The sequence below is a fragment of the Bufo gargarizans genome, chromosome 7 (genome assembly GCF_014858855.1).
Source record: "Bufo gargarizans isolate SCDJY-AF-19 chromosome 7, ASM1485885v1, whole genome shotgun sequence".
NCBI classification, from domain to species: Eukaryota; Metazoa; Chordata; class Amphibia; order Anura; family Bufonidae; genus Bufo; species Bufo gargarizans.
In genome coordinates, this window is record NC_058086.1 from 136,969,742 (window position 1) to 136,991,548 (window position 21,807).

At 37.3% G+C, this 21,807-nt stretch overlaps 1 protein-coding gene across 1 annotated transcript in view; it reads right to left on the reverse strand.

Annotated features, from left to right (window-relative positions):
* Positions 1 to 1,113: 1,113 nt before the first annotated feature.
* Positions 1,114 to 21,807, reverse strand: part of COL11A1 (collagen type XI alpha 1 chain) — a 191,275-nt gene continuing 170,581 nt past the window's right edge. Inside the window, exons 52-67 of the mRNA XM_044300667.1 lie at positions 21,702 to 21,755; positions 20,064 to 20,117; positions 19,835 to 19,888; positions 17,507 to 17,560; positions 17,290 to 17,397; positions 17,057 to 17,110; positions 13,952 to 14,005; positions 13,413 to 13,520; positions 13,194 to 13,247; positions 12,656 to 12,691; positions 12,318 to 12,371; positions 11,695 to 11,941; positions 10,173 to 10,285; positions 9,811 to 9,879; positions 8,573 to 8,806; positions 1,114 to 2,574 (exon numbers count right to left, since the gene is read on the reverse strand). Of these exons, the coding sequence (XP_044156602.1) occupies positions 2,428 to 2,574; positions 8,573 to 8,806; positions 9,811 to 9,879; positions 10,173 to 10,285; positions 11,695 to 11,941; positions 12,318 to 12,371; positions 12,656 to 12,691; positions 13,194 to 13,247; positions 13,413 to 13,520; positions 13,952 to 14,005; positions 17,057 to 17,110; positions 17,290 to 17,397; positions 17,507 to 17,560; positions 19,835 to 19,888; positions 20,064 to 20,117; positions 21,702 to 21,755 (1,494 nt within the window). The 3' untranslated portion in view covers positions 1,114 to 2,427. The remainder of the gene's footprint in view (positions 2,575 to 8,572; positions 8,807 to 9,810; positions 9,880 to 10,172; positions 10,286 to 11,694; positions 11,942 to 12,317; positions 12,372 to 12,655; positions 12,692 to 13,193; positions 13,248 to 13,412; positions 13,521 to 13,951; positions 14,006 to 17,056; positions 17,111 to 17,289; positions 17,398 to 17,506; positions 17,561 to 19,834; positions 19,889 to 20,063; positions 20,118 to 21,701; positions 21,756 to 21,807) is intronic.

The window sequence follows — 21,807 nt, forward strand, 5'->3', positions numbered from 1 at the left end:
CTTGCAACGCTAGGGTCCTAGGTTCAAACCAAGACAACATCTACATGGAGTTTGTATGTTCTCCTTGTGTTTCCTCCTGGTACACAGGTTTCCTTCCATACTCCAAAGAAGTACTAATAGGGAACTTAGATTGGGAGCTCCAAAAAGTATGCAACTCAAATGTCCTGCAGAAGTCAACCCCAAATTCCATATCAGTTTTAATTGGAAAAAATGCACATGAATTAATCATTGTTCTAATGTGTTAAATTATGTTTTGGTCTTCAAGAAAGTGACTGCTTGAGTCTAATGCTAGAGAGAGATTCCAGAATTTGCTAAATTTAACCATAACTTTTCTGTGGTAGCTTGGTCAGAATCTGAGATTCTTCAGTAATAGGACATGTCATTGTGTTGGATTGTGCTAGATAGGAACCATGAGATGTGCAAATACACTTTACAAAATATTCTGCCCTTTTTATTTAGACATAAGTAAGCTTGACTCCCCATTGATCCCCAGAACATGGACACTCATCAGATGTAGAGATGTGTTGAAGATGATATCACAACAGTCACGGAAGGGTTTTGGACACATTATAGTCTTATCATTGTGGACTTAGTTGAGGCCCCTACTCATGAATTCCATCAATGTATCTTCTGTCACAATGAGACAGTTTAAAGTGGAAGATCAATAGCAGCTTATGGGACCTTGCAGTGACAATCTGCTTGCTGAGGCAAAAAAACACAAAGAAACTGACCATTTCTTACTATTGCAATGGGATTTGTTTTTATGCTTGACCCAGCATTTATTTTAAGAAATAAAAGGAGCATTTAACGTAAACAAGACTTGAATTTATTGATGACATTTTCATATCTTCTCTGAGGTGACAGAAACATTTTTTGTAGAAAAATATTCAACAGCAAAAGAAAAATGTTTATTCTATATCCTGCTAATTAAATGTCATGGGAAAATGAGCTAGCGGGATCTGAAACCAATTAATTTAACAGTTTATTTATGAAAGAGTAACACACAATTTTCAAGTCTTACATATATTATGAAAAATAATTACAAAAGAATTAAATTTTTAATGTGAAAATCTTTATCTTTATTTGCCAGCTAAAACCAGAATGGGAGGAAAAGACCACAAGAAGTTTGGAAGACTAATTCAGAATTTGGATGTCAAATTAACTGGCGTTACTAGCAGCGCCTCCTATGTTGCTATGCAACCAGGTAGAATCACATGACCTTGACAAAATTGTGTATATAAATATCTGAAAGCTATTCATGGGTTTAACAGCGTAGTAACTTGCTGACCAACCCTATTGCTGTGTCTGTTTCGAATAGCTATAAATAGCAGTCAGCACTATTAACATATATACTGTCCATCTGGTATTAAACGCCTAGAATAAAATAAAAAAACTGAACAAATTCATAACATGACTGTTTCGCGTCCAGTTATTACGCGTTAGAAGTTGCATAACCCTCGATGATACATAAATTTAAACATACGTGCGTTTGACCTTCACACAAAATTGACAAATATCTTATACAGAAATAGTTCTCTTAATACACATTTTACCCCGACCACAAATAATAATTAAAAAAAGTTATTTTAGGTATATACATGCATGTCACAACATCCTGGAATGAGGTATTAGCACCATCAAATATTGCACCAAAATGGTTTCATTTTGCAAAAGAAAAATGCAACACAAAAATAGTGAAATTTAAGATTATCATTTCTGTCTTCCAGTTTGGCAACCTGAGGCTTTATATATAGAGAATGTAAATATATATATATATAGATTTATTTTGTTTAGCAACAGCAAATAAGAGAGGTCGTCCACATCAATATATACAAAGGGATTTTATTTGGAGTCAGACAGAAGGGTTAGAGTCCACTGGAATTACAAGGTATTTTGCACAGTACAGACACTGCATCCGGTCTAGACAGTGGGGAACCTTTTTGGGTTTTGTTTATTTTTTTCTTAGTTTTATGGCTCAACCCAGAGTCACATGCAAGTTTTGGAAAAGGACATGCAAGCCTGATAATAAGTATGCAGAGTAACTACATGTATACGGCATCTGGTAAACCCATGTACAAGAATAGCACCTATGATGGACGAAGCCTGTTTTTGGATGTTCTTCAGCACCAAACGTTTCCTATGAAAGGATGACACAGCTGTCTCTATTATATCACATCTAAGTCCTTCATATTTTTGTAACTGCTTAAGTCATGTGATTCTGCCCCAAATGAGGGCGCCTGGCAAATTCTAAGTAACCTTTATGCAGCGAGCTTTTTCTATGTATTTAGTTTTTCTTCCCCTCTGCACAATCCATATTCAAAACTTGCATGTGGCGAACATGTCTCTGGTGGTATCCAAAGCCTGACGCTTTTTTTTAGAAGATTTTTTTTACACTTTTTATTAAGCTGATCGTCCGAAATTCCAGTCTCAACCTAAGAAGCAGGCCGGTCCGACCTCAAATCCAAACTTCTGGTTCTGATCCCCAAAGTCACTTATCATAACATCTGCTATAGGCAACTGATCTATCTTCAGCGTATTGATTTCAAGGACTGTTCTTGCATATCCTTTCCTCAGCTGTGAAAAGAATGGTAAGCATTAGTGATCACTATTAAGGGTAAAGTAAATTGTTTGCATATATAAAAATAATAAATATAAAACTATTGTAATATATTTTATACCATGTTTGTCTATAAAGTGGTCTGCTCATATTTATGTACTTACCCAATATACTTCCATAATCTGTAAAAAAAAATCTGAACTTTCTGTAACTAACTGGTTTTGTACAATCACCTTAATGGTGTTCTCCACTACCACAGTGGTCAATGAGGAATTAGTCAATGGTCAACAGAATAGCAGTTCTGCAAGAACAATGACTTAGGCCTGTATTACACTGGCTGATGATTGGCCAGATCATCGCTAACGAGCGTTTTTTGGAAAGCTTGTTAGCGATGATCTGCCTGTGTAAAGCCTAGATAGGTAGATCAGCAAACAATCATCGAGAGGGAAGCGTTCCCTACTGGCAATCGCTTGCTAGCTAGCTTTTCCAGTTTTCGGCGGTGGAAAGGAAGGGATTATGGGTTTCTCACCTTCCATTAGATCAATTTTTTTCGATAATGTAGCCATACACTTTCCCTTCATAGATAGACATGTTTTTTTTCAACTGTGCTGGGTAATTATATAACCGCATTGTGGAGGCAACATGACCAAAAGCTGTATTAAGCTACTTTCACATTAGCATTTTTTGCAGAGCTGTCATGGATCTGCAAAAATGCTTCCGTTACAATAATACAACCGCATGCATCTGTCATGAACGGATCCGGTTGTATTATGTCTTCTATAGCCATGACGGATCCGTCTTAAACACCATTAAAAGTCAATGGGGACGGAGCCGTCCCCATTGACTTACATTTTGTGTCAGAATGAATCCATCTTGCTCCGCATGACATCGCAGACAGAAAAACGCTGCTTGCAGCGTTATTCTGTCCGCAATGGGAGGGCAACCAAAGGATTTTAGTGCATTATGTTTCATTTAGTTCAGTTTTATCCCCATTGACAATGAATGGGGACAAAACTAAATAGTTTTCTTCTGCTATTGAGATCATATGACGGATCTCAATAGCGGAATTGAAAAAGGCCTTAGACTGGCAGATGAGCTTTACAATTTTCGAGAAGGAAACGTTCCTTCCCGACAATTGCCTGTTCATCACTGGAGGAGACAGCTGCTATTACATGCAGAAATTTCCTCCGGAGGATAGGAAGGAGCGATCGTTATGCCGTCACTTGTCCCCATACTGTCTAGTGGTTTGCCAGCAGCAGATAGCTATTAGACAGCACGAGTGTTTGCTTGTTCATTGGGCATGCAGCGGCAGTATTACGTTGCTAAATGATTGCTAACGACCGTTCATGCAAACGCTCATTAGCGATTGGTGGCCAAAATATCGGTCAGTGTAATACAGCCTTAGAAGTGCCACTGATTACGCGATGAACTTCATTTATTGGGCAATCACATCTTTAATGCACAAAAATTTCTCTGCTGCCAGCAAACCATTATTTTGTATGGGCACTTGCAAAGGCATTAGCTATCAGTCCTCCCCACACTGTGGAGGATACTGCTTCATGTAATTGCAGCGGTCTCCTCAACTGATGAACAGGCAATTGTTGGGAAGGAACGCTTCCTTCTCGAAAATCGTAAAGCTCATCTGCCAGTCTAATACAGCTCTTGGTCATGTTGCCTCCACAAAGTGGTTATATAGTTCACAGCATAGTTGAAAAAAACATGTCTATCTATGAAGGGAAAGTGTATGGATACATTTTCAATAAAAAGTTTCCCCCTATTGATCTAATGGGAGGTGAGAAACCCATAATCCCTTCCTTTCCACCCCCAGGACTGGAAAAAAATACTCCAAACAAGAATTCTACACATTTACATCAGTGTTAATGTTACTCTGTTCTGAGAAATCATCAAAGTCTTTTTTGCAAGTATTAATTGTTCCTTATGTGACAATGTCCTGAAGCATTATTCCTTAGATTCATAAGTCCTACAGTAAAGAAGCCTCATCCCCTCTGGAGACTGAACTTTTTCTTCTCCAGATGTAGGCAGTGCTCCCTTGTCTTTTGAGGGGATTTTACATGGAACAGCTTTTCACCATATTTTTCTACAAGTCATTTACATATTTTTTTATAAGTTAATCATGTTCCCCTTAGACGCCTCTTCTCAAAACTAAATAAATGTAATTATTTTTAACTTTCTTAACAACTAAGTCCCCCTTTCCCCTTATCAGTTTAGTGCTCTTTTTTTTGTACTTTTTACAACTCTGTGGCATCCTTTATAAGAACAGTTTTTTAACTTCTTTTTAATTTTTGTGTTTTCATTTTTTTACTGCCTGCCTTTCTGTAGCCATTACTTTTTTTTTATTTTTCCTATCATACAGCCATATGAGGGGTTGTTGTTTTGTTAGACAAGTTTTGCTTTCTAATGGTACTATAGTCTATACAATATAGTGGGAAGCTGGAAAATTAATTTCAAAGGTGGTGGCATTAGAAAAAAATGCAATCCCACCTCAGTTTTATTGATTTTGTTTTTACAATGTTCTCTGTGCGGTAAAACTGACCAGTTAATTTTAGTCTTTGGGTCTGCACAATTACAGGGATAACATTTTTATAGTTTTTCTTGTTTTTATACTTAAAAAATAAAAATGTTCCCATAATGTTTAGATTTATGTCTATGGGGCTGTGTGGGGGGCTCATTTTTAGGAGGGCAATCTGTAATTCATATTGTTACCATCACTTTTTATTCAGGTTTTTTTTTTCGGGAGGTGAAGTGATGAAAAAGCAGCAAATCAGCCATTTCTCTCATTACATTGAGGTAGGGCTCTATATAGACATCTCGGTGGCAGGCCTCAGATTTTTCAGAGAGCCTGAGGCTGCCACAGCAACCAAATGGCTCTTTTGATCTCAATGTGGGGAAGCCATAGGGCAGAGCTCTCAGGGCTTCACCTCTCTGATACTGTGGTCACAATTATGGCATCTGAGAGGTATAAAAGTCTGCGATCAGCACTTTGCCTCCAGGTATCTGCTGTGTAAAACAGAAGAAATTTGGCAGCTATGGTGCTTAGCTTAGCTCGTGAGCGGGCATCATGTTTAAAGTCCCAGCTTCCTCCATACATGTAGAGCAGTGGCTGGAAAGGAGTTAAGACCATCCCTATTTATAGATATTATAGAGCAAGGCAATTTGGAGACCCTCTTTATTATACAGAACAGAGAGAAAAAGCACCATGTAATATCTCTCTTCAAATATTTAGGCATACAAATCTCCAGCAATATAGAAGATTATGAAAAACTAAACGTACTTCCCGTAATAAAAGAACATAGAACCAAAATACATATTTGGAAAGGATTACCACTCTCTATTCAAGGTCGGGTAAATCGAATAAAAAAGATTTTTCTCCCAAAGTTACTTTATGTTTTACAAAATGCCCCAATAAGACTGCCGCAGAAGATATTTAGATTATTGGATCGCCTAATGCGGGAATTTATTTGGAAAGGTGCTATTCCTAGGATAAAAAAATAAGTGCTTCGGCTCCCAGTAAGAGAGGGTGGTTTGGCGGTTCCTAACTGTCTTTTGTATTATTTGATAACACAATATAGTCAGATAAGAGATAGTTTGAATGGTTTAGTGGGAAGACAGGAATTAAATAAAATGGGTTGGAGAGGGGAATTTAATCACTTAGAGATATTGGAATCTGGTACACAAGGGAAAAATACTACAGGAAATAGAATAATGAATTCAATGGATCACACATGGGGGCAGATTGAAAAACTATTGGGGATTAAAGTTTTTTTGCAATATGCACATATTTGGAAAAATTTAAATTTAAAGGAACTGCAAACGATTAGGAGTTATATTGATTGGGAAAAAAAGGGGATAAAATATCTAGCCCAAGTATTTGAAGAAGATAAATTGAAGGACTTTAATACACTTGCAAGGGAGTTTGGGATCCCCAAAAGGATATTTACAAATACCTCCAGCTCAGGAACGCTTTGAGGACAGTGGTAAAGGTAGATAAATATAGAAAGGAACAATCAGACAGAATATATAAATTCACTAACGGAGGAGAAAAAAGAGGTATAACAAAAAAAAGATACAGGATATTGATGGAAGGAAAGAAAGAACGGATTACAATACTTGCTAAAAAAAAATGGGAAAAAGAACTTCAGCTTTTCTTTTCGGAAAAGAAATGGAAAGATGCTCTTAGAAGTTATCCAACGGTGTCGGATAGGGGTTCACATAAAATATCACAGTTTTTTATAGTACATAGATTACATCGATCTCTTAAGATGCTAAAGAAAATGGGTGTGAGAACTTCCGATATTTGCCCAAAATATAGGGGAGGGAACGCAGATCTAATACACTGTTTTTGGAGATGCCCCAGACTTTTTAGATATTGGAAGGAGATAGCAGAGATTGTATTTGTATTCCTGGATGTTCAGGTGTTTGAAGATCCAGTAGTTTGTATATTGGGAGCAACTGAACATTTGAAATTAAAGAAAGAAGTACGATTGGTCCTGGGTAAAGGACTATTTCAAGCTAGACTCCTTATACTTAGGAAATGGATAAAGGAAGACCCGCCTACAGTGGGACAGTGGCGTGAAGCAGTAGTTAATCCGATTAAAACTCAATGGGTTTCTGAGTGCTATACAAAAAATTCAGAAGGACTTGATGAGATATGGAATAAATGGCCATATTAGGTCGAGAATTTTTTATTTTATTTTTCTCAGTTCCTCTCTCTCTCCTTTTTTCCATGGGGTGGCGGGTGGGTATTTGGGTGATAACTAATAAGGATAATATTTATTAAAGTGGTAATATGGATTGTGTTGTATTATGTTATTGATGTGATGAATGTGTATATGTTTTCGAAAAGAATAAAGTTTAAAAAATATATATATATATATCTCTTATGTGGATGAGCTTCGAGCTCACATAATTTGGGGACAATTTTTTTTGTAGCTTTACTATAGGCAAAAAATGATTATACAATTCACAGCTGTCTGTGCAAAAATGTGTTAGGTCTTAAAAAACTCCCTTCTATTAACTTTATTATAGGATACAGTAGCAGCAACTTTTCAGTATATTTTCATGTTATCTTAACCCCTTCCCCGCCTCACATAAAAATACAAATATTTAAACCAAGTGAACTTCAGAGATATTTCTAAAACCTGAAAATCTAATAATTACAAGTCATGAGTAAGTCAAGCAGCTGCATCAATAACTATGTCTAATTTCCACGTTTTACTATAATTTGCACACGTTTGTAATTTAATCAGAATACATTAAGACAAAGATCTGTCAAAAGCAAAAGAAATGTATTAATGCTCAACATGGATGTGTGCCTAGTGATGTGGAAACACTTTCTTCTCATTTAGCAAGGATTCTTCCTGAATGTGAATAGGTTATGTATTATTTTCTAAAAGTTATATATATATATATATATATATATATATATATATATGTTATAACCTTGTTACAGAATTGTAATCCAGTACAGAATTTTTGGTACATGCAGGTAAAAAGTGATAATCACTAAGCATGGGCCTTCTATTTGCCTAAAGGTTTAACCACTTAACATCCTACCAATAGAAACCTTTGGAAGAAGGGGTTTTAAACCACTGAGAAGTCCTAAATTAATCATCATAGTCTTGGACATGGAACCTAAGATTTTTAGTTGTTTTCTGCTGCTGTTAAAGAAATTTTATTAGAAATGTATATTTCTGTTTTCTTAAAAGTGCAAAGAAATTGACACTATTAGAGATCTAATAATCCATAATCAGTAGGTACGCTATCCCCAAAACCTCTATGATCAGCAGAACAAAGGGGATTAAAACGGGTTTGTGCTTCAGTACCAGGCACATACGTATTGACAAACATTGAAGGGGCCTATCAACGTGAATAAACATACAACTGCTACATGATGTGTATAGGAACCTACAGTCATAATAATTCTAAATATTTTATCTATAAATATATATATATATATATATATATATATATATATATAAAATCTTCTTTACTTACCGCACATCCATCGTGCAGGGCTTTAATAAAGAGGCTGTTGTCGTAAGATATTTCCTCATCATTTGATCCCAAGAACCTCAGGGCCTTGTCATAGTTATTGTTTACAGCATCATGCCAGGCTACTGACTGGTGGCAGCTGTAGGTGAAGTTCTGTCGAGCAGAGGCACTGAGCAGTCTCAGGAAAGTCATTTGAACTTGATTAATGGAGTTCCCCTCAACATCAACGTAGGAGAGCTATGGGGTAGAAATGACAATGGTGTCAGTGGAAAACATACCGACTTGAATCCTCAAATAGTTTAAATCTATTTAGTAACTAACACAATCACATAAATAAATAGAAGGAAAAAGCGGCACTTTACCGAATCTTCACAAATTGTAGCTCTATTACAGGTTAAAACACTGCGGATGCTGGTCACAATTGCAGCAAAGTCAGGCAACAGCTGTTTTGCGCTAAGATTGCGCTTTCTCAAATTGTGACCCGCATCCGCAGTGTTTTAACCTGTAACAAAGCTATGATTTGTGAAGATTCGGTGAGTGCCGCTTCTATTTATTTATGCTATTATTGGTCTGCTAGTACTGGCAGAGCACCACCTATTTCACTGCATGTTTGCTGAAAGAGAAGTGTTGCTGACATTGGACTGCGTTCATTAGTGCCGGCTGTGATTTCTTCTTGTTGTGTATTTAGTAACTAATATGCATCAAAAATGTAACATTTGGCCAACAACTATTTTCTATGCAATACAACTGACCCTACTAAGTATGGATATGAAGCACAAGTCATCTGGTGACAACTGTAAGTATTTTTTTCAAGCTTAAATTTAGAGGTAACAAGAACTCCTGCAGATAATGTATTTTCTTTAATATATGCTTTATTTCTTCTGAACCTACTAGAAACCTCTATACAAATTATATAAAGATGTAATCTGCACTGTGATTGTGCCATAGTGGTCCCTTTAGTGTGATTTTTTGTATTACTGTAATGTTATCCAGTCAAAATAATGGTGGCTTTATCTGTAGGCTCCGAAATGTTGTTAGACTAGCCAAGAAAGGTGGATTTCTAGGGTGTACAGGTAATTTTGAAGTGGAAGCAGCGCTAACATAAGTACATGCTGTCCCTTTAAAAAATGGTGGTGTTGGGAATCGGACTCCGCCAATCTGATATTGATGACCTGTCTTGAGGATAGGTCATCAATATCTTTGCACTACACAACCCCTTTAACATGAACTGATGAACTCACCAGCTTTCCTCTCTTAAATTCACTAAACCAGGATCCAGGGTTTTCTTTCGGCCATGATGAAATCCGTACCTGTATTCAACAAGACATGCAGAACAATTGGTAACTATGATTTAGACAAACAATGACACAGTTAAATGGGATTCATGATTAACTTTCTATCCAATAAAAATGCTTTCTTTTGCTTAGTAGTTAAGAGCTACAGATGCTGTAGACTCGTGAGTTTGCCTTATTGCAGCAAAGTGCCAAAAGATCTCTGAGTATCGTTCTTATTCAGACAAGTTAGTTATCCAAGACCATGTGATTATGGTTAAAATGGAAACTAAAATATTCTATAATGCTAAATTATGGACAGACTAACTTACTCCTTCTGACTTCTTGTCTGCAAATATACAAGTTTCTCCTCCAGCAGTGAAGTTACAATAGACTTTGAAAGAGTCTCCAGAGCATCCCTGGTTTGGATCAATCCAATATTCACCTAAAGTAAAGAATAAGGATGCATGTAATAAATAATAAAACATAACAGTATGTTCAGAATTTACAGATGTTTAAACTGAGAATTTAATGCTATCTTGTAAAAATTGTCAGTGGTATATGTATATAAAAAAAATTGAGGTTAATGTACAGCTTGGTCAAATTGCTGTTTGTTGTCCACCACCACTGAATACTGGACAAGGACCTGCCGTGTTTATCTTCTTTACTATACAACTTGCTACGTTATCTTTTCACTAATCTTTTTTCCATGTAATGAATTAAAGTTCCCCATTGTTTTATATGCGCAAACATATGCAAGCATATGCATAGATGGGTCATTTAGGAATATATTTTGTGCATTATGTTAAGGATACTTTTTTTTGTGCAGGCAACAGGTTAGGGTTTTAGATTACACTACTGTTTACAGTAAAAAAATATATGTTTTTATAACAGAGGTCAATGTGCGTCATATACAAATGTATGCCACATATTTGCATATATATAAAATATAAAAATAAAACAGGCCAAACTCTCACAGTAGTGAACACCTAAACATTCAAAGAGCTGGCTACTTTACTTTTACTTTCCAACATATACTGGAAGCAACATATATAGCTATATATACTTTTATTTGCCAATCTGTTTTCTATAGTGCTGCCCACTGTGCATGCCAATATTCCACACCCCCCGCATGTTGTTCAGGTCTCAAATTGATCACTAATGAAGGGTCACGTAGATCAACCTGATCATCAGTGGTGTCCTTTGAATAACACTGTACACCGCATTGCACATGCGCTAGTTTGACTTGCCATGCACACTATTATTCAATGGATATAAATAGGTTGATGAATGGGTTGGGTTAAATGACCCTCAATCATTGGCCATTTTGGAAATGACCTGAAAGTAAAGAAGATTTACAGTATGACTAAAATTTACAAACTTTCATGAAACACATACTACTACATCTCAAAAGAATAGACTCATTTAGCCAATATATTACTTAGTTTATAACGATTTTAGCCAGACTATAATACATGAGAATAGGACCATTTTTTTAGATAGCACATGATAAATTGGTCACATTATTTAGGTATAACTAGGGAGCATAACAGCGGTCTAATATTCAGTGGCTAGGCTGTATCCACTAAGGCTGATCACTGGCAGACATACTATTAACATATACAATGCATATGATTTCACATTTTCATGAGCAACTAATGAAATTAAGACTGTGGATCAACATGAGATAGAATTCATGTGTAATATCCACAGTATTAAAAATTTTTCATTTATGGAGCTTGAGAATATGTGAAAAATGCATTATACTGCACAGTTGTTTTTTTATTGCATGTAAAAGATCTATAGTAACATGTTAGAGGAACAGTAGGAAAACACTTTTTTATGCATAATTACCATCAGGGAATTCAGGATGAGATAGCTGGAGATCTTTGCATGTTCTAGAAGGATTGTTCTGTGATCCCTCTGGATACTTCATACGTTCTATATCTTGTTTCAGTGAGTTGAGGGAGTTAAAGACCTCCTCCATTCCATCATAATCCAAAATGTTGTCTCCAAGATCAGCCATCATGCCATCTGGGGATCTGCGAGTCTTCTTTGGTGACTGGATAGGTAATGGTTGGATGACTTCTCCAGGTGGACCCTGTACAAAAAATATTCCAGTTACTTCTACTGCTGGATGACCCTAAGTTATACTTATGTTGAAATCAAGAACAATGACAACAAAAACATATTTCCCTAGTGTCCCTCGTTTAAAGTGACAGTGCTTATTTTTTACCCAAATCATCGGTCCCTCTTTGCTCATAAAATGCTTCTCTTTTGGACAATGAATAAAAGTACTATATTTCCCCATAAAGCTAGTTCCATACATTTGTACATTATTTTATGAATTGATGCAAGACCCAAAAAGTTTTGAGGTATCAAAAGCATAAGTAAGTACAATATATTTTATAGAATACAGATAAACAGCTTGGACTCCCCCCCCCCCCTTAAACTTAAACTAATTTAGGGTTTCTTACCGGAGGACCAGGAAGTCCAGGCAGACCAGAATCTCCCTTCTGACCAGCAGGACCCTACAAGCAACATGTCAAAAAAAGAAATGAAAACAGAACTAATAAACATATCTGAAGATCAAGGTAATGCAATAAGGTACATTGTAGAAGAGACCTGAAGATTCATCTCTATGATATATGAAACAGTTAAAGGGTTGGAAAGCCAGCAGAGACAAAATATAGCAACCTGGGATCAGGATCAAAGAATATAGTAAATGATACAAAACACAGAGGATTTTGAATGCCATAAGAGAAAGATGAAAGTATTATAGACAGGTATATAATGATAAGTGCAAAATACTTACAGATGATCCCTTCGAACCCTTAGGACCTTGTGGGCCCTAGAAATATATAACAAAAAAAAAGATTTATGACCCGGTTGATTAAACAATCTTAAAAATAATTTATGATTCAAAATTTAACTTCAAACATTCAGTATCAAACTGCTAACTACCCTAGTCTATATGAGTTTGGGTTTAATCCTAAAGCTGCCTATAAAAATAAAATGATTATAGACCTAAAAAGTTTGCAATAAAACAATAATAGTGAATAAATGATTAAAATGTATATTTGGCTTAATCATATGAACATGTTAGACTTTACTGGGGGGGGGGGGGGGTGTCAACCTAAGCTTTATGACAGATACTTGGTGGAAACAGTAGAAACTAACAGGCATAATATAACATGCTCAATCTATGAATCTCAAGTTGTACAATATTTTATGTTGAAATCATGATTCTTCAAAGACATGCTTCTGATGGGTTGTATATGTTCAGATATGTATGGTATTCTATGTAGTATTATATTTACTAAGTGTGCATGGATATTTTACTGGATACTTACAGGCAAGCCAGGAGAACCAGGAGGACCATTGGGGCCACCAGAACCTGATATGCCCTATTGGAATTAGAAAGATATATTATTAGAGAAAGATTAGACTTTAGATGTTTCATAGGTTTATAGGTTTATAGACATGGTTATTTATATTATCTGAACATTGATAAGCTTCAAGACTAATGATATAAACTAGAAAAATTAGACATATAATAAAATCACACGTACACCATCACCCTTGGATCCAGGTGTTCCCTGTGGACCTGGAAGTCCTCTGTCTCCCTTTTCACCCTGCTCTCCAGGTGGACCAATAAGACCAATCAAACCAGGATGTCCCTAAAAGTAATTGAAGAAAAGAAAATGTTAGCTAAATTCGATGAGGTAGTTATAAAAAAAAAACATCCTTCCTAAAAAATTGTCAATGATAAAAAAAAAAAATAATAATACACATTATACATTTTTTGAGGTGTTGGAGAGGGGGGATTGGATCAGTGGCAGACCTAAAAATTGAAAACAGCTGCACAATGTGGGCATCATTTTGGCACAACATTTCAAATGGTCTGACCAAAATGAATGTCCACTACTAAACTAAACACCAATTTCTATACTTTGCATATATAACCCTTAGTACTAGAGAAGCTAGAATGCAAACGCCATCATTTTAATAATTGTTATAGCTTCTCAGTTACATTATACAGTCTGGTATTCAAAGTTTTCACAAAAGAATAGGAAATTGATAGTACAGTAAATGCAAACAAATACGGTACCTTTTCACCCTTTGTACCAGGATCACCTTTCAGACCTGGAAGTCCAGGTGGACCCTAAAGAAAACAAATATACATTGTAACATCTGTCAAACAAATTGAAAAATTAAATGAAAATAACTTAAATTTGTGTACTCTCTCTCTCACTCTCTCTCTCTCTCTATATATATATATATATATATATATATATATACTGTATATACAATCAATCAAAAATGCTGTAATCAATTAAAGGGGTTGTATATGAACTCTTTTTTACTAATTTTCTCTATATGAATGGAGCATCACAGCATTTTCTTGCTACAATGCTCGCCCTTGTCTCACACTGCATCGCGCAGGGCAAGTTCTATTTGTTTACTGAAACTAGTATCTGCCTCTAAAACAGCCTAGGGAAGCACTATACACCCCCCATCTGTGACGGTGATGTCACCGGGCTCTCTGCTAGGCAGAAGTCTCCACCTAGCATAGTGATGAGAAGCCTGGTACATCACCAGCAGTAAACAAACAGACATTGCTATGTGAGATACAACGCAAGGCAAGGGGGAGCATCGGAGCAAGGAAATGCTCCGATGCTCCACTTATATAGAGTAAATGAGTAAAGAAGAGGTTATATTCGGGTTCAGGTCTGAACCCGGACAAACCCTTTAAGTTAAAAATAAGTTGATTGGGGAAAACTGAACATTTGAAAGGAGGCTCTGGTACCCTGTTGAGCCACCTCTAGCCTGGATACAAAATAAGTTACGGTTGGACATGGAGGCATGCATGCTCCCTATGTTATCTTGTGGCACATTCTCCCACAGATGCACCTGGGCCTATAGATCCTGCAGACTTGTTGGTTGCAGAAGCTGGCATCCCAAATGGTACCATAATTGCTTGATTTCAATCTTATTTGGCTGCCCAATCATCAGATTTATTGCCAATCTGATGAAGACATTCATGGAAACCCTTTCGGTGTCTGTGCGAGCATTATACTGCTGAATAATGCTGGTTAGAAGCCCTGCCATGAGAGGCTACAAGCAGAGATGGCCTTGCGGTTCACCCGGCGGTTGTTTCGCGGCGAACTTTGCGTGTTCGCGATTCGCCAAACATGCGAACATATGGAGAAATTTGTGCCCGTCATATTCTTTTACATTATGAAGAACTTTGACCCATGACACATCCATCAGGTGGTACAGGACAGCTAATTGAGATATTTCAGCACATGGACATACCCCCTACCTCATAAATAAACCTGATCTGGCCGCCATTTTACATTCAGTGATTTGCCAGTGTAGGGAGAGGTTGCTGTGTGGAGCAGGGACAGGCTGTTAGGGACACCAAACGCTAGCTAATAGGGCCACAAAAGTCATTTTAAGGAGTAGTATAGGTGTGCTATCTATATGTGTGATACACAGAGGGGTGCAATATACTTATAATATACTTTTATAATGAGTCAAAAACACATAGATCTGTATAGTGATCACCTGGAAGTCAGGGGCCTAGGGGCTAGGGGCTTACTAAGGCAATTTTTATATAGGGTAAGGTTCCAGACGGGGTCGCTCTTATCAGGGCTGGTGCTCTGTGGTTAGGCTATCAGGGCCAGAATAGCACCCCCTGTAGGACAATATCAGGGACAGTTTTTTGCCCACCCTGTACTTCAATACCACATCATCATCTAGCCCAGGGATATATGTTTTTTGCTTTCCCTCCGGGATTCATGGATGTGCAATGGAACCCCTCGGATTGTGGTAGGACATATGGTTTCTGATTTGGTACCGCCGAGCACCTGATTTAGTGCCGCCGAGCACTTGTTATTGCCTACCACATCTATGCTTTTTGCTTAACTTTAAGGAAGGCAATCCATTAGAATATACATAAAGATAAAACGTAACCTTTAATAATTTTACTATGAGGGTCCATTCACACGTCCGTATATGTTTTGCGTATACGCAAAACACGGACACCAGCAATGTGCATTCTGCAATTTGTAGAACGCACATCGCCGGCACTATAATAATAACTTAATATATTTTCATTTTGGGGGATATCTTTTCCATTCACACGTCCGCAAAATGGGTCTGCATCCGTTTCGCAATTTTGCGGAACGGTTGTAGACCCATTCATTTTCAATGGGGCCAGAATGTGCTGTCCGCATCTGAATTTGCGGATCCGCATTTCCGCATCTGTGCCTCCGTTTCCGCCAAAAATAGAACATGTCCTATTCTTGTCCGCAATTGCAGACAAGATTAGGCATTTTCTATTATAGTGCCGGCGATGTGCGGTCCACAAATTGCAGAATGCACATTGCTTTCTTTATAGTGCATTTGGGTACTGTATAGTGCATTTGCGCATGCGCGTACACAAAAATTATATTGCCGATATTTTGCATTGAAAAAAATAATGAATTTAGATCGCAAATTCTAATAATATATCTGGTATGTCACTGTCCATGTTGTGGGACTATTTGTGCACTTCTAGTAATTATTTCTTGGCTGCAAATATGAGCTGAAGGTTTTTCAGGTTCGCCTGCCATTAAAATGAAGGGGACCCGCCACGAACTTGCGATCTTGCGAATATTTAATTACCACATGATATAAGGAAAAGTCCAGGAACAATGTCAACTTTTTATATAATGTCCTAGAAACTTACATTAAAGGGGTTTTCCAGTATTTTGTTAGTGATATCCTATTTTCAGGATAGGCCCACTCCCCCTCCTATCAGTTGTTCAGAACAAGCTCCATTGTGCAGTAGATGGAGCTGTGTACTGCAGCGCTGCTACTGTGCAGGTTACTGGGAGCAACAATGCAGTAGGCAGTCCTGTCCATTACACAATGGGCAGAGCTGTGTAGTACTCCTGAACATTTGACTTGTTGGAATGCAGGGTGTTGAATCCCCACAAATCTAATATTGATGGCCTATCATGAGAATAAGTCACCATTTCTAAAATACTGGAATATCCCTTTATAGCCATGTTGCCCTGTGTAGTACAGAGACACAAGATAATTGGATTTTACAGCAAATAAATAAATACCTAAATTATATTTAGCATCCGATGCCTTCGGACAGTGACAGTGCTTGGCACTACATTAATACCATACCATATCATTAAAACATGCGTTTGTCACTTACCATTGGACCTGGAGGTCCATCCTGTCCTGGAGCACCTGGAAGACCTTGTTCTCCCTAAACAGAATAGACCACATGAACACACCAAATCTGCTAATACATCTTAAAAATATAGAAATCTTATCCGTATACCCGTAGGTTTACATTATGTCTAATGAAAGATATTTTAGGACATAGAAATCATTAAATTTCCTTTTTATGCATAGTAAACCAGTAGTAACACTGTATACACTCACCACAGGTCCTGGAATTCCTCTCAGACCTTCAGGACCTGGTTTTCCTGCTGGCCCCTGAGCTCCGACTGGCCCTGTCTTTCCTGGAGGTCCCTCAGCACCAGCTTCACCCTTAAAGAAACAATTTTATATATTAGAAAATATGATGAATGTTCTAAAGTAAATAAATATGAAAATGGAAAACTCTAAAAGTGTAACAGAATATACTGTATGCCCTTACCTTTGCACCTTTCTCTCCTTGTCTGCCTTCTGCACCATGAGCACCAGGGGGTCCCTGAAAGAAAAGTTTATACATATACCAGGAATTACATACATGGTGGTTTGTCATACATACACATTTATACACAACTTTCTTCTCAAACCTGGGTTTTCAAGTAAAATATTGATGACCTATCCACAGTATAGTTCATCAATACCTAATCTTGGGAGCCCCACTCCTGGCACCTGCGCAGATCAGCTGTTAAAAGCGGTCAGCACACAAGTGAGATTTGTGGCCTCTTCCTAGGCCATTAATGTCACATTCATTGGAAATATAGCCTATGTGCAGCTCAGTTCCATTCAAGTGAATGGGCATGAGCTGCAATACCAAGCATAGTTGTTATACACTGCCTGTCCCAAAAAAAAGCCTTTAGCTTTGATTACGGCATGCATTTGCTGTGGCATTGTTTCGATAAGCTTCTGCAATGTCACAATCTTTATTTCCATCCAGTGTTGCATACATTTTTCACCAAGATCTTGCATTGATGATGGTAGAGTCTGACTGCTGCGCAAAGACTTCTCCAGAACATCCCAAAGATTCTCAATAGGGTTAAGGTCTGGACTCTGTGGTGGCCAATCCATGTGTAAAAATGATGTCTCATGCTCACTGAACCACTCTTTAACAATTTGAGCCCGAAGAATCCTGGCATTGTCATCTTGGAATATGCCGGTGCCATCAGGGAAGAAAAAAATCCATTGCTGGAATAACCTGGTCATTCAGTATGTTCAGGTAGTCAGTTGACCTGATTCTTGGAGCACATACTGTTGCTGAACCTAGACCTGACCAACTGCAGCAACCCCAGACCATAGCACTGCCCGAACAGGCTTGTACAGTAGGCACTAGGCATGATGGGTGCATCACTTCATCTGCCTCTCGTCTTACCCTGATGCGCCCATCACTCTGGAACAGGGTAAATCTGGACTCATCAGACCACATGACCTTCTTCCATTGCTCCAGAGTCCAATCTTTATGCTCCCTAGCAAATTTAAGCCATTTTGTCTGGTTTGCCAATCCCTTGAGTTCCCTTCACATTGTGCATGTGGAAATGCTTTTTCTTTCATTATTAAACATAGCCCTGAGTTCTACAGTTGTTTTTCTTAGATTTGATTTCACCAAACATTTAAGTCATTGCCGATCACAATCATTCAGGATTTTTTCCCCGCCACATTTCTCCCTCGAATATGTCCCCACTATCCTTCCAGTTTTTACTAATGCATTGGACAGTTCTTAACCCAATTTTAGTAGTTTCTGCAATCTCCTTAGATGTTTTCTCTGCTTGATGAATGCCAATGATTTGACTCTTCTCAAATAGACTAACATCTTTTCCACAACCACGAGATGTGTCTTTCGACATGGTTGTTTAGGAAATGAAAAGCAACTCATTGCACCAGTTGGGGTTTAATAACTTATTGCCAGCTGAAAGATAATCGCCTATGCAGTAATTATCCAATAGGAGGCTCATAATAACTATTTGCTTAGTTTAATCCAGGTGGTGACTTATTTTGAGGACAGGCAGTGTATAATGAAGAGTGCTGTGCTCGGTATGATGTGATGGTGCTTGGTATGCTGTGGTCTTCAAACAGCTGATTGATGGCGGGGCTGGAAGTTAGAACTCCACCAATCAAATATTGATAACCGAACCCGAGGATAGGTGACAAATATTCTACTCCCAGAAAACCAATTTAAATTAATCCACCAGCATCCATCCACAGATTTTATTGATTAACTATATTGAGTCTATAGCATTTTGAGCTTCTGTGTAGGCCTACAATAGTCCACCAAAATTTTTAAATAATGGAGGAGTGCACAGTTTATTGCTTTGTCAGAGAAGATATGTTGCATTGATAATGGTTAGTTGGACTGACAAGTTCATGTCAGCACCCAGAGCTGTTGTTAAACAATGCCCAGGTGCTTCACTGTACTAAAATACTTTATAAGATATTTTGCTATATCAGGCTACAGACTATGACTACCAAAGTTCACCAGAGGGTATGTTTTCCTATCTGTATGGTTAATATAATAATTGTGGCATGTGGCTTTAATGCCAACCATTGTTGCCTTCCTTCATTTGTTACTTACACAATATGTATGGTAGTTGAATCAATATTCTATTCTGTCCAACTATAATCATGTTGTACTCCCTTAGCTATGACTGTTTAGATCTTATTCAATTTGAAAGCTTTTTTCATTTGTCTCACCTTGAAGCTTTCAAAATTATAGTGTGCAGATATCTAGCATTGCTAATCCAAAGACTATTCATATGTTTGTACGCAACAAAACTAAACTCACCCTTTTGCCGGGAGGGCCTGGTGGTCCAGATTCTCCAGATGGTCCAGGAGGACCCTGTAATTATGAAATAACACAAAATAATGGTAATATAGCAAGGATATGAAACAGATATACAAGTTTGCAAATATATGGCCTAGTTTAGAATTTTATACTATGAATAGACAAAATTGTGTATATCACCTGGGCTAAAAAGGAATCTCAACATTTAATAAAAAACACTAATACTTACAGGTTGGCCTGATTCACCATCTTCACCTTTATCACCAGGTCCACCATCTACACCCTTTAGTAAACATATAAAAAGTGAAGATAATTATAAAATCTGTGAATGAAATGGCATGCAGCTTCTAAAAAAAAAACTGTTGTCAATATAAAATGACTCTGCAAATAAAGTCTATCCTATGCAAACTTCTGAGCAGGTCTTGAACATGAAGCTCATGAAAATTCAGCAGCTATAGCTAGAGAATTTAGGAGTTGGACTTAATGTTGCTTCTGTGCTATTAAGATATGTCCAGAACACATTTCTATTTGATAACAAAAGCTTTCTTTACCATATGAGAAATATGCATAAAGTATGAGGATTTCAGTCCATGAGTGCTGCCTGTCTTAAAGGGAATATATTGCCTACAGTTCATTGTCAATTAAAACCAGATAATGATACGTAGTCTTTTTGTAATTTATTATTTTCTGATTGTATAATTTTTTTGGTTCTTTTTTTATGCATGGATGGAGGCAGCCATCGTGCTTGTGGTGCTCTTAACAGAGTAAGAGATATGATTTACATCAGCTACATGGACATAATAGACAGGAGATGTTCATTGACATCTTTGGGAGATTTTTCTATACATGTCCTGTGGCCTGTGAAGAGGTAACTGTGCAGTTATAGGGGTAGATAAGCTATGTTCATCATTGTTTAACAAGTGATCCTGTGTTATCTACTGTATATAGCAGTTTTGGTATATTTTTCGGCCTAGTGGCCAGTAATAAAACTGCAGGACTTTAGGAGTTTGTAAAAATATGTATAGTTTAAAAAATCTACAAAAATACATTAAACATAAAAATGATCATTTAAACAATCTTTTTCTGATGCACATTCCCTATAAAAATGGCAACACTGAAAGATCAATACACTTAAGGTGATTTGTTAGATCCAACCACTGTCCATATGATTTATCAGGCACATGGACATCATAGAGGTGGAAGTCCCAGTATCGGTCCGCCTTCTATAAGCGAGAATGGAGAGTTTTTCTTTGAGGTTCCTGTTCTACAACAGACTACAACAGTGCTTGTTTTACATGATCACCATTCAGCAAAATCTCCACCATACTACATTTCCCCTGCAGCTCCTCTAAGCAAAATCAGCAGTTTCTCGTGGATACTTGGAAGCAGGACCCAGGACAAATGGCAGACTGACCTACCCTTTGCATTTTTTTTAAAGGGGTTATCTCTGATTAAAAATGACCCTTTAACTAAGAGTTTTATAGAACACTTGGTACTGTATTGCCATAGCTTCCTCTTGTAATAGTATGATTATAACCAATGAAATGTGTAATAGCAGTTTAAATGGGAAAAGTTATCTTGCCCACAGCAACTAATCATCTTATAAGTGCTATTCTGCAACTAAAAACTGAACAGCCAAAATGTGTCTATTATCTGTGCTGTTTTTTTCATGATTATATTTTGACCTATTTTAAATAATAAGTAGGCCTATAAAAATATGCCGCCTCTTATTTTAATCATGTTCATATCAGTATCTACATACATATGTAATCAATATTTGTTGCTGTAATATAAGGGTAAATTCAGCTGAAAAATTAAGATAAAAAATTTAGGCTCATAGTGGATGGGTCTAACTCATTATACTTACACCTGGACCAGGCTCTCCGGGAGGACCAGGATCTCCTGGGAAACCAACGGGACCCTAAACAGTTTAGAGGAGGATGGAGCCATTGTGAGTTTCATACTGTACATAA